Genomic DNA, 13,590 nt, shown 5'->3' on the forward strand with positions numbered 1-13,590 from the left:
CGCAAGCCAGAAGCTTTTGGCAACCTGATTCTAGATGAAGATCTTGGAGGTGAACACCACCAATGAACAAGCCATGTTTCTACACTGACTGGAGCTGGAGGAGATGAACAAAGACCCCAGGCCTGCCCACCTGGACACCAAGAGCCTCCCCAGAGGTGCCCTCACCTCCACTCTCTTCACTCCACACACCTTAGGGCTGCCTGAAGCCCTTCCACAGCCCAGGGCAGCCCCATCTTGTGCCAGCACCCACCCTGCTCTCTAGGCTCTGGCCAAGCTGGACATGTCCTTCAGTGTCCTCCCTCCTTTGCTTCCTTCCGCATCCAATCTCCATCCCTCATGGTGCTGCCCACTGCCCGGGAACTTTCTGCTGCCTTTACTATGAAAAGAGAGCAGACACCACAGCCACATGGGCAGGCATCTCGACCTGACCTAACTACTGGCACTGTATCTTCCTCCCAGGGATCAGTCTGCACACAGGACATGTTGGGTAAGACTTTATTGGAAAATCATAAAGTGCCATATCAATATGCCCCATTCGATGGCTCCCCCTGCTGTCACACGGAGCTGCCGTGTGGCTGGATGCGCTTAAAAGCTTCTCTGTCCTAAGGTCTAGCAGAGACAGCTGGCCTTGGAGCCAGAAGACCTTGGACATAGATCGCCCGAAGGACCCTGGGTAGGCTAGTTCTGGGCCCGGGGCTCTAGGTAGCCTGTGAGCACAGCAAGCCACGGAGGTGCTGACTCACACTGGCAGAGGGAGGGTCCTCACTTGGGAGCTCCCCATATGAATCGGGGGCCAGTCCAGGTCTTCTCCCCAAGGAAAACCTCTCGGGGGGGCTGGGGAATCGGGGAGCATGGGAAGAATGGCCATGGGGTCAGAAGGAAAGACCACAACAAGCGAAGCTTAGATGAGAGCCCAACGAAGGCCCCGTATCCTCAAGGCGTGGGGGGAGGGCGGCGGGATGGGAGGGGGCTGCGGCCACGGCCCTATGAGGGGCACCCTGGGAGCAGCAGGGGGAGGGGGAAAGGACCTGTCCCAGAGACGGCAACAAGGCCATGGAATGAGCCCAGCCAGAGACCACGGAGGAACCTGGGAAGAAAGTCTAGAGCCCAAGGGGACAACCGTGCCACCCTACTAAAGAACCCACCTAACTTGTAAGAAATGACTGTTTTCACTTGCAGATTTTTAATACAGTTTGCTATTTCTTAGAGACCCTCAGTCCAAAAAATCAAACCAACCACAACAAAAGTTGGTAGCAGTCCGGCAGGCCTCAGGCCACGTGTCATCTCAGCCGCTTCCAGAGCCAGGGATGGGGGGCAGCAGGTGTTGGAGGGGACATCCCCATCCATGGAGGAGACCCCAGCCTCAGCCCTCCTGCTATCCCCTCTCAGTGCCTGTGACTACTCTTCAGCCCCATGACTGTGAAGGTGGCCGCGGTCAGCTTCTCATAGACTAGGAACATTAGGGCAGCGGTGAGCACGGTCTGTAGCAGCTTGGCCTCCAGGCCTTTGTAAAGACCCATTACTCCAAAGCGCCTAGGAGGAAACAGGGGGTAGGGTGATGCAAAAGCAGCCTTTGGAAGGACACATTTCTGAGAAGAGGGTGGGACGGATGGTGCCAGAGCGCAGAGCCCTACATTTGCCCCCAGGTCAGGAACAGCCACAGAGAGCCGGCCCATCCAGCTCAGGCTCTACCGCTGAAACCTCGGCGCCTACTTCCAATCTCTCTAGAACGTGGGACACCGGCTGGGGGGATGACTGGCCATTCTAAAACTATGAATGGAGGAGACAGTGGGGCCCTGACAGGGCCATATTGAAAGGGATTCAGACTGTTAGAGGCAGAAGGCCACAGTGATGCCCAAAGCAGAGCTGCCTTCTCCACCTGCCAACAACGGCAGAAAGGGGACAAAGCTTCCAGCAGAGCAGAGTTCTGTCTCACCTCCCTGGCCCCTCTGGGCGCCACACAACCCGACCTGGGCCAAGACTGGCTGCCAGAATCCAGGGCTGAAGAGCTAAGCCATCTGTGAAGAGACTTGGCAGCAGCTGGGGGCCACTGCTGGCCCGTGGCCAGAGGTTTGAGAGGACGGCCACACTGGCCACCAGGCCCCAAACTGGGTTTCCTGGGACAAATCACGTGGCCTTGGTGAATCCGTGCTACCCCCAACTGTCCAGTCTACTGAGGCACAGCGCCCAATGACACTCTACTGAAAAGGAAGAGAGGCACCAAGGGGAGAGGCGGCTTCATTAGACCGCCATCTGTTTTCTGTTGGCTGGGGAGGCCAGACGAATGAACGCATCGTTCAATGCTTCCTTGTGCAGGCTCGGCGGCAGGGCTCCAATGGACAGCCTTGGCTTCTATGGAGACCCTATGCTTCTGTTCTCACTTTTATGGCTGGGGGGGAGGAGGGGAGGGAAGGAAGAGATGGCCTAGTTAGATGCCTCTGCCCAGGAGAAGTCAGGGTGAGAAGACCCATGGAGGCCTGGGAGAGCAGCAGAGATTTCGATATGGACAGTAAGGAGCACTCTCACAGAGTTCTCTCTTTTTTGGGGGGGTGGGGGGGCAAGGGGGCCCACATTTAAGCCTATTTTGGTACATAATAAATTTGGAGTTTGTGAAGGAAGAGAAGCCAAGGGATGCAGCACGTCCCTGCCCCCCAAACACAAGAGAAGGCTGGGAGGGGCAGGGAAGGACTCACCTCACTCGCTGGTGAAGAAGGTAAAGAACATTCCGAAGGCTCCCTAATCTTCTGTTTTCAGGGTTCAGCCTGTGACGTCCAAACTGGGGAAAGGATGCAGAGAGAGAGGCCCAAGGAGTTATTTTTGAGCTGCATTCACCTTCGTGTCTACAGAGGGAGGAGTTGGAGGCTAACACAGTGACAGCGTGCAGTAACGAAGATGATGGCGAGGGGCGCATCTCCTCCGTGAAGTGGGTCAGAGAAAGCTGGGAGAGTCTCTCCCCAGCCCTGGCTACGAATCCTGCCATGATCATTCCTCCTTTTTTTCCTGTTCTTTCACCTGAGGCTAATCGACAGAGAGCTGGAGAAGTGGTCCCTAAAGTGGTGCCAACTGTGACTCGGGGAGCCACTGGACCGACGGCTTCCATCTTCCCAGGGCCCATGGGCCCTGATAAAAGAATGGGATCTGGCAGACGCCCAGGGGCCCCACCTGAAGACTGATTTGGAATTGATTGAATTGGGTGAGACTGAGAGACTGACTGAGAACCTACTTAAGCTTGATAAAAGTGAGACCGTGCCTTGCTGACCCTGAGTGGGATTGTAGTTCTCAGAGACTGTGGACTACGACATCATCAGGAGAACACCCTCACCCAATCAGTTTGAAGGACTTCCCCTTTCAGGGAGGGAGACAGGAAGTAGGAAGGTGAGGGCGGCTCTCTGGATCATTCTCTTTTTCATCTGAGACTTTGGCTTGGCAGCAGAGAGAGAGAGAGAAAAATAGAGGGCTCTTTTCATCTGGGACATTGGTTTGGCAGCAGAACTTCACGTGGGCTGCTAGGAAAAGCAAGGGTTTCTCTCTGGCTATCCCGCATAGATCTAAGCTAGGGTTTTCCATTCTTTCTCTTCACTGACTTCTTTTTTTGTTGTTGTTTTGTTTTTGGTGAGGCAGTTGGGGTTAAGTGACTTGCCCAGGGTCACACACAGTTAGTAAGTGTTAAGTGTCTGAGGCCGGATTTGAACTCAGGTCCTCCTGACTCCAGGGCCAGTGCTCTATCCACTGTGCCACCTAGCTGTCCCTTCTTCACTAACTTCTAATACACTTTAATAAATACTTAAGGGGCAGCTAGGTGGTGCAGTGGTGCAGCACCGGCCCTGGAGTCAGGAGGACCTGAGTTCAAATCTGGCCTCAGACACTTAACACTTACTGTGTGTGACCCTGGGCAAGTCACTTAACCTCAACTGCCTCACCAAAAACAAAACAAAATAAAACAAAAAACCAATAAACACTTAAAAGCCTAAAATCTTGCTGAATTTATCAGTAATCTTAGCCAGTTTCCCCCCCCCAAAACTGGGGGGGGGGGCAGGTTAGGAGCCACATTAGATTTTAAACATCACATGAGCCAGAGGGCAGGCCCGGCAGATGTTCTCTGAGCAGCATCCCCTAGCAAACAGTGCCAGGCTTGTCCTTAGCTGGGGACCACATGGCTGGTCCTCTCCAAGTACGGGCTCCACTGGCACTGACTGGGAGAAGTCCAGGCCACCAAGGGCCAGAGGAGGACCGCTAGCAGGCACAAACATTTCTGTTAAGTGGCCATTTGGAAAGCTGTGTCATCCATCCATGTTCCACTTCTCCCACATGGAACTCAAAATGAACCTACTTCATTCAGCCCCTGGCTAAGCTGGAGAGACTGCTGGAGCCTCAGCTCCTGTCCAGTGCCCAGAACTGCTGACACCCAGCTCATAGATCACCTGCTGTGTTGGGATGGAGGAGAGCAGTCGGCCTCATCTCAGTTTTCTTTTGCAATTTCATTAGTGGGTCCTTCCTCCACCATTACCAGCTATCACAGCTCATCTGTGCCTTGGCAGGTGCCCCCCACCAATTCATCTCCCTGGGGCCAACATGTTGAGACCCTCTGCCCATGGCGCCAGGCACAAAGGCCATCAGGGTACCAGACTGTTCAGATCTGCTGAAGCCTGCCCTGGCATGTCCTTGGAGAAGTCAGAAGAAAAGGTGGCACGGGAGCAGGACATGAGGGCAGAGAGGGGATTATTTTTCTTTTACTTTGATAACCAATTATTAAATTAGGATTAAGGGTTTTCCTTTCTATTTCCTCATTCAGGGATCAGCCCCTATAGGTCATTCGGCGAGTCCCAATCCTGGGGGTACTGCGTGATGTTGGGGAGGACCCCACCCAACGGGATGTATAAACAGGATCTAATGTAGGTGAAGCACAAGCCCAGTGTCCTTGCACCCCTTCTGCTGGAGTTGAGGGTATCCTGGCCCATGAAAGAGACAATAGGCCAGAGTGGTTGGGTAGAGATGGATTCCTTGGTCCAGACTCCTGGAGGCAGCTGAGTCTCATGACCAAGCCACGTTTTCAGCAGGAGGGGCTGAGGGCTTTGTGCCCACCTCCTCATCTGAAAGTCCACCCCTTCATTAAGCATTCCCCAGTCAGGGCTGATTTTTAGCTTTCAGGGGCACCCCCTTTTCTAAAGGTATTTAAATATTCAGTGATCTCCAGTTTTGTCTTTCCTTACCAAGAGAGACCATGGACCATCAATCTACTGATTATCAGCCAGCCTAATTATTAACTACCCAGAAACTCGGTCTCTCGGGCTTTCCATTCTCAGGGCGACACTGGGAGGTCTGAGAACTCTCTGTCCTCAAAATGTAAAGCTATCTCCTGCTCAAGTCTTCTGAATCTGGGATTTCTAAAACCCCAAAGCAAGGCTCCATCTGACTCAAAGGGAACCTGAGCAGTGAAGAGCACCAAGAGAGGAGGCACAGACTGGACATGGGACACGTGTCTGTCCTGTTGCCCCCAGCCACACCTGCCCTCCAGTGTTTCTGGGGAGGGTAGGCGGGGCCTAAACCCCTGTCAAGATCGAGGACACGGATTTGACCTATGCCAATTTCCCCCCAGTCAACTGTTTCCCTTCTCATTTATTTTTTGGGCAGGGCAATGAGGGTTAAGTGACTTGCCCAGGGTCATACAGCTAATAAGTGTCAAGTGTGTGAGGCTGAATTTGAACTCAGGTCCTCCTGAATCTAGGGCCGGTGCTGTATCCATTGTGCCACCTAGCTGCCCCTCCCTTCTCATTTTAACTGTACTGATTTTCATTCTACAAAACCCTTCCAATCTTGTGGCATTCAGTCTGTTTCATCATCCACGTTCTTCTCTATCCCTTGTGTGGCATGAACTCCTCCCCCCCTTTCTCTCCTTTGTTGATGGTGTGATCTTTTTATGCCTCTGCCCAGTTTCCATCTGGACATGGTGGGACATGGAAGGCAAAGCTTTCTTATTTTCCCTGCAGTTCTTGTCAAATGCCAAGGCCTTACGCCCTGTAGTTGGGGCTGCTGCCCCAAGCCATACTCACCCTCAAGATGGACTGCACTGTCTGCATTGGGTAGGTGACCGTGGTGGCGATGGCCTTGGCAATGGCCCCGATGACAAACACGTTCAAAGAGGAAAGCTGCCCAGCAGAGGGAAGAAAACTGAGTTGAGCCACAAGGGCCAGGACCAAAAGCCTACCCCCCCCCACTGGCTCAAACCAGAGCCCCCTGTGTCCTCTGGCTTAGAGGGAGAAGACCTCACAAGGGAGGCCTGGCTCCCACATGTGGTCCATACCTGTGCCCGTACCTGCCCCTGTCTCTTCAAGAGCTGCCTCTTGAGCCCTTCATAAAACATGAACTGGATGGCCGGATTGAAGACCAGCAGAAGGGAGGGAAGCGTGCCATTCCACAGAGCCAGGATCCCTTCGTCTCGCGTGATCTGGTGGAAGGCATCTGAAGAAGAGGAGACAGGAAGCTCCGGCACCAATGGGCAAAGGGCAGAACCGCTCCTCGCCAGCAGCCTGGGGACCAGCTGATCAGAGAGGCCCAGGCAGGCCCCTGACATGGGAACCAGAGATCGGGAGACAAGAAGACTCCCACTGGCTGTGTGACCCTGGGCATGTCCCAGCTCTGTTCAGGGCCCAAGGCAGCTCTCTGGGGCTCTGAGGTATGGGGAAGGTGCCGACCTGCACTGGAGAAGGGCCCTCCTACTAAGGAGGTCACAGGCCCCTCCTTATCCCTGCCTTGGCCCTGGAGCTTTAGGTGATACAAAGGGGCTGGCAAAGCCTGTCTGAGATGCTTGCCCAGGGGCCACCATTTCCTAGCCAGAAGGTGTGGCTGGTGCCCCTTCCCACATGGGGCAAGCACGCTTAATTCCAGCACAAGTCCAAAGTAATGTGCCAAGCAAGCCCTTGGGAGAGGTCTGACCAGTGCACAAAGAGCCCGCTCCTGCTCTCCGCTGGCCGTGCCCCTCAGGGCAAACACTCAGGGACTAGAAGTACAGGACAGACAGACAGACAGCTACCCCGGGGAACAATACCTACATCCACAAAAGGAGTGTGAAGGGGGCAGCTAGGTGGTGCATGGATAGAGCACCGGCCCTGGATTCAGGAGCACCTGAGTTCAAATCCAGCCTCAGACACTTGACACTTACTAGCTGTGTGACCCTGGCCAAGTCACTTCACCCCAACTGCCTCACCAAAAAAAAAAAAGAGGTAAAATGAATGTGAAGCCGCCACCTGGAAGATGCTCACCTAAGATGCCCTTGTAGTTGGTAGGAACAATGTCTTCATTTCTGAACTTGGCCCCCTGCAGCTTCAGCCGTGTGTTTACCACCCACAGTGGGGTGGTCAGGAGCACGTTGACCACACCTGCATCGGGAAAGCAAACAGAGGCGGGATAAGGGAAGTGTCTCTGCTCACGCAACCACCGCAGACAGAGACCAACATGAAAGCCGTGACTGTGGCCTGTGTCTCACTGGGCTGGGCTGCGGGGTGGGCAGGCGGGCAGGACACACAAGCCTCTACTGTTAGAAGCGAATCAGGAGGGAACATGGCTAGTGGGAGATAGAGAGACCCAGAGAGATGGAGAGACACAAAGATACAGACACAAAGATACAGACAGATGGAGAGACACAGAGAAAGATACAGAAACAGAGAGACACAAGCACATGCATAGACAAAAAAAAAGATGGAGAGACAGAGAAAGACACAGAGACACAGAAACAAAAAGACAGAAATAGATGCATACAAAGTCCCAAAGATCAGAGAGAGACACAGAGACATAGAGATAGACACATGCAGAGACAAAGATGATACGGAGAAAGAGACAAGACACACAGAAACAGACACAGACAAAGTCACAAAGACAAGAGAGAGACAGAGAAAGAGAAAGACAAAACACATGCAGAGACAAAAAGAGATGGAGAGAAAGAGACAGAGAGAGGACAATTAATAGCACTCTGTCCTCAATGGCAAAGCAGGGCACAACCTACGTCCCTCCCACAGGCGCAGGAGCACCCACACTGCTCTGGATGCTGGCCATGATGCACTTGGGCATCTTGACTTGGGGCTGTTTCAGAGAAAAACCTCTTCCACTTAGAAAAGAGGAACGTGAGGACAGGCAAGAGTGGCTTGCTGGCCGTGCAGTAGCAGCAACACAATAGCGTGCAGACGCTTTCATGGCTATGCCCCTGATCTGAGTGAGAGTCAAGTCTTCACCAAGACAAAAGGGAGATGAAGTGAGACACGAGGAGGGCACAGTAGGCAGAAGCCCTGGCTCTCCACAGAGCGCCCTGCCACACATTCTCACGCCCATTCGGCCAGGCAGGCAGCAAGCACTGGGGCCAGTTGTCACGGGCAACACGCTCTACTTGCTCCTTACAAGATTCGGGAGGGGCAGGGACCCGGGTCCTACAGGGAGGCCTTGGGCTGGAACAACACAGTGAGGTCAGGTGCTTCTCTTTTAGAAACACACCATCCCAATTTAACATCATCTTGAGACTTTACCATATTCTTTTAAAGGATGATCCTGAAATAATTAACAAAAGGAGAGTGACATTTACTAGGGCCCCAAAGGCAAGACATATCCAGCTGGCTAGCTTAATGCCAATGAGCCAGCACCAGGCAGCAGGACCCCAGAGAGCAGCAGAGTCGCTGAAGCCGCAGGATATGAGAGCGGGTGCACAGGGAGAGGGGCTTCCTCAAAGAACCCCACAGAAAAAAAGAAAAAAAAAAGCCCTGGAGACTCTGATGCACAGAATTACAATGACAAGGCCGCTGACCCAATCCCTAAGAGCATCCGATGACGACTGAAAACACTGGTAAAGTGGCAGAGTCCTGGTGCACTCTGGGTTTGCTGGGGCTCTGCCGAGAGAGTGCAGGCCTCCCTCAAACTCCCCTTGCTCGACGTTGTCACAGTGGCCTGGGCGTGACCCTAGGTCCTCAATACAAGTCCTGGCCAGCCCACCCACCTGGCAAGGGCTTCGAGCATGGACCAGTCCTGGGCCTGTCTTTGAAAGACCAGCCCCACTGTCTTCGCAGAGGTTCAAGCACCAGGCGATGAGTTGTTACTATAGCAACTCTTCTGCCAGCTGCCTCAGAGAGATGTGCACACATGCCCTCCTCAGCAGACCAGAAGCTCCTGGAGGACAGGGGCCATTTCCCTTGTGTCTTTGGGCCTGGAATGCTTGGGAAATGTAGGCAAGGGCACAGGCCCAGCAGTGAGTGCCTCATTAGACAACACACACGACCTTCTGGCCTCACAGCCTCCCAGCTCTACACAGATTCAATCAGGCTTTATCATATGTCCGGCAGGGGCTGAAGTCCAGCCAGGGCCTTCTGCTGAGCAGTGTATCTCATGGTCCTGGAAAAATAAAAGCTAACAGAAATATACCTCACTCCCCTCAGGAGAGAGGTGGGGGCTAAGGGGTCAGAGCACTGTGTACACTGTGAAGTGAAGAGCTGTATTTGCTATGAGGGAGGGTTTGATTCCTGGGCAGGGGGAAGGGACCAACAAGCTGATTTTTTAACAAAAAGTAAACATGAATCTAAGGCTGGGGGTCCACCCCACCCCAAATGGACATGGAAAGACCAAACTCCTCCCCTGAATCACTCAATCAACAGCCAAGTCACTGAGATCCAATAACCTGGGGCTGGAGAAGGCAGCGCTGCCTGCCCCAGCCCCCAAATCTCAAAGCGGGGCGAGGGGGGGGGGGCTGGACTTCTCCCGGAGCCAGGAGCAGTGTCCTGGGGGCACCAGTGACCCAAGGATAAGCCAGACACCCTGGGGAAAGGCAGCTGGGGCCTCTAGAAGGAGCCTAGCACAAAGTGACACCGAATGAAAAGAGAGAAGAGCTTCCAGCAGCAGGAGCCACATGGGCTCTAAGCGCCATCTCGCATTTCCCCTGGATTCCGGATGTAATTGCAGACCCCAGACTCTCAACTGCTCTGGCCTCTTTAACAAACGTTCTTAACAAAAAGCTAATTCACTCCATCCCACAGACAATTAATGGGGAGCACACCAATGGGGGCTTGTGCGCAATAGTGCTAGGAACCAGCCACCCTGTGGGCCAGGCCCCAGCTCGCCAATGCCAGGGGGAGCTGGGGAAAGTAGCGGAGGAGGGAGCACTACACAGATCATCAGTGCATCTCCCTGGATCTCTGGAATCGTGCCCACAAGTTGTCTGCTCTGCCTTAAGCTTTCCCGGCTACAGGAGAAGGAACCACAGGAAAGGCAGGCAGTGCCTCAAGGCCAGGGCACTTGTCCCTGAGGTACAGAGTGAACCCCCAGGGCCGGGCAGCACCACAAGGCAGCTGCAACGTTCTGCTCCGGAGGGCTGACTGCAGAGTTTGAACAATAGCTGTTCTTTGAAGAGAACAATGCTTGGTTCTCACACTGCCTATTATACCATGATGAGGCTCCCAGCAGGAAAAGCAACATTTTCTCTAATTACTTTGAGAAGATATTGGCAATAAGATTAAAAAACCCCAAACAACAGTTATTATGAGAGAGAAAAAGGCCTAAAGCAAAGAACAGTCTTCCACTTCAACAACTCCACCCCCTCACTAGCCCCCTTCAGTTAGCTCATTTGTATAAGGAGGTGCTTGCATCAGCTGACCTGCCAGCTCCCCAGAATTCTATGGCCTTGGTGTGCACAAGCCACTGTGGCCGGCAAAGGGAGAGAAGGCCGGCCCTGGGGAAGTCCAATCTTACGGGGCAAGGTGAAAAAGGGTCAAGTTGACAAAGCGAGGTGGCTGGACTGAAAATCTAATGTCATTGTTTCACTTGCATCTAGTCTGTGAATCAACATCGGGATAATCTCCAAGACAGCACTCGCCTAGCAGTAAGGCTCAGTTTCTACAAACACACAGGGGTTCACAGCAGGGCTTAAGGCCCAAACGGTGCGAGTGGGTAAAAGGGTTCAGAGACTCCATGATCAGAGGGAAGGCGGAGGAGTGAATACAGAGTCAGGAATACCTGGGGCAGAACCCTGCCTCCGACACAGTGAGGTGTGAGACACTTAGCGGCCCTGTGCCTTGGTTTCCCCAAACTTACCTCATAATACTTTTGTGAAGCTTGTTGAGGTTTAAGCCTCTCCTAACCTTAGGGTGCTGGAGAAAGGCCAGTTATTATCATTAGAGTAAAAGAAGCATTTCATTGCAAGTTAATTCCCTACTTTACCTCTATGGAGGAGAATTTATGACCAAACAAGAGATACAGAATATCATGAAATGCAAAGCAGATGATTTTTATTACATTAAATTAAAAAAAGGTTTTGCACAAACAGAAGTAATGTAGCCAAAATTAGAGGGAGGCAGAACTGGAAAACAATTTTTAGAGGCAGTGTTTTTGAAAAAGGCCTCATTTCTAAAATACATAGGGAACTAAATCAAATTTATAAGAATGCAAAAAAAAGGGGGGGGCAGCTAGGTGGCACAGTGGATAAAGCACCGGCTCTGGATTCAGGAGGACCCGAGTTCAAATCCAGCTTCAGACACTTGACACGTACTAGCTGTGTGACCTTGGGCAAGTCACTTAACCCTCGCTGCCCCTCCACCCCAAATTTATAAGAATGCAAGTCATTCCCCAATTGAGGAATGGTCAAAGAATATGAACAAGCAAGTTTCAGATGAAGAAATCAAAGCTATTACCATATGAAAAAATGTTCTAAGTCACTATTAATTAGAGAAATGCAAATTAAAACTACTCTGAGGTACCACCTGACACCTATCAGACTGGCTAAAAAGGAAAATAATAAATGCCGGAGAAGCTGTAGAAAAAATGGAACACTAGTGCATTGCTGGTGGAATTGTGAACTGATCCAACCATTCCGGAGAGCAATTTGGAACTATGCCCAAAGGGCTATAAAACTGTGCATACCCTTTGACCCAGTAATACTACTAGCAGGTATAAATCCCAAAGAGATCATAAAAAAGGGTAAAGAACCTACATGTACAAAAATATTTATAGCGGCTCTCTTTGTTGTGGCAAAGAATTGGAAATTGAGGGGATGCCCATCAATTGGGGAATTGCCCGAACAAGTTGTGGTATAAAAATGTAATGGAATACTATTGAGCTATAAGAAAAGACAAGCAGGGGGGCAGCTAGGTGGTACAGTGGATAAAGCACCGGCCCTGGATTCAGGAGGACCTGAGTTCAAATCTGGCCTCAGATACTTGACACTTACTAGCTGTGTGACCCTGGGCAAGTCACTTAACTCTCACTGCCCCTCAAAAAAAAAAAAAAGAAAGAAAGAAAGAAAAGAAAAAGAAAGAAAAGAAAAGCAGGTAGATTTCAGGAAAAACCTGGAAAGACTTAAGTGGACTGATGCTGAGTGAAGTGAGCAGAGAACCAGGAGAACATTGCATGCAGTAACAGCAACATTGTGTGATGATCAACTGTAATAGACTTAACTCTTCTCAACAATACAATGGCCCAAGACAATTCCAAAGGACTCATGATAGAAAATGTTCTCCACATCCAGAAAAAAGAACTGTGGAATCTGAATGCAGATTGAACCATACTGTTTCTACTTTTTTTGGTTGTTTTTTTTTTTTGAGGTTTTTCCCTTTTGTTCTGATTCTTCTTTCACAACGTGACTAATGTAGAAATAGGTTTAATGTAATTATACATATATAACCTATTTCAGATTGCTTTCTGTCTTGGGGAGGGTGGAGGGAAGGGAGGGAGAAAGAAAAATTTGGAACTCAAAATCTTATAAAAACAAATGTGGAGGAAAAGACATTAAATGCACAGAGCTCCTGATACAATTACCCCCAAAACAGCAATAAAAGAACCCCTGGAGCAGAAAAACCCACAAAAATACAGGCTGAGATTATTTCCCAGCCATAGACAGATTAAAGGGGGCCGTGCTGAGCTACCGGTAAATTCTAACCCTGCGATCTCGCCGACAGAGACCCCAGTGGTTGGGTGAGAGGGCTGAATGGCTGGCTGGGGAGGAAAGTGCAGGGGTGTCAAGCAGGATCCAGGGAGGAATTCAGCTGTCCCACCCCAGGGGGGAACCAGGAAGAAATCCTGAGCATCGGGAGGCCCAGGTGGGGGAGGGGCGCAGGCTCGTCCAAGCTAAAAACCACACCACAGAAAGCTTTGCTGGTTGGTTGTTTAGTATGTTGGCTTGAGGTTATCTTCAGACCAGAGAACAGGCCAGGCAAGAGAAAAACCTGCCCTCCCTCAAACCAAAACACCTGGGACCCTCTGAAGCTGGGGACAGTAGTGTAGCCTAGAATCAGGGCCCCCCCCAGTGGGGAGTTAAAAGTCAAGTAAAAGAGGGCAAGATGAGCAAGCAAAGAAAGTTCAGAACTATAGAAAGTTTCTTCAGCAACAAGGAAGATCAAGGTGTACCCTCAGAAGAGGACAACAACATCAGGGCCCCTACATCCAAAGTTTCTAAGAAAAATATGAACTGGTCTCAGGCCATGGAAGCTCTCAAAAGGGACTTTGAAGAGAAAGTAGGAGAGATAGAAGGAATATTTAGAGAGAGAGAGGAAAGAATGGAAAGAGAAATGAGAGTGATGCATGAAAGTCATGAGAAAAAAGTTAATAGCTTAAAAAGTCAAATGGAAA

General features: G+C 51.2%; 1 protein-coding gene across 2 annotated transcripts in view; it reads right to left on the bottom strand.

Annotated features, from left to right (window-relative positions):
- Positions 1 to 481: 481 nt before the first annotated feature.
- The window catches only part of SLC25A17 (solute carrier family 25 member 17), a 43,296-nt gene continuing 30,187 nt past the window's right edge, over positions 482 to 13,590 (bottom strand). The window contains exons 5-9 of one of the 2 annotated variants that reach the window (XM_043968962.1): positions 7,260 to 7,376; positions 6,314 to 6,459; positions 6,051 to 6,146; positions 2,694 to 2,776; positions 482 to 1,533 (exon numbers count right to left, since the gene is read on the bottom strand). In XM_043968962.1, the coding sequence (XP_043824897.1) occupies positions 1,386 to 1,533; positions 2,694 to 2,776; positions 6,051 to 6,146; positions 6,314 to 6,459; positions 7,260 to 7,376 (590 nt within the window). In that variant the 3' untranslated portion in view covers positions 482 to 1,385. Of the gene's footprint in view, positions 1,534 to 2,693; positions 2,777 to 6,050; positions 6,147 to 6,301; positions 6,460 to 7,259; positions 7,377 to 13,590 lie in introns of both variants that reach the window. The other variant, XM_043968961.1, reaches the window with a different exon arrangement.

This window comes from Dromiciops gliroides, chromosome 5, assembly GCF_019393635.1.
Source record: "Dromiciops gliroides isolate mDroGli1 chromosome 5, mDroGli1.pri, whole genome shotgun sequence".
NCBI classification, from domain to species: domain Eukaryota; kingdom Metazoa; phylum Chordata; class Mammalia; order Microbiotheria; family Microbiotheriidae; genus Dromiciops; species Dromiciops gliroides.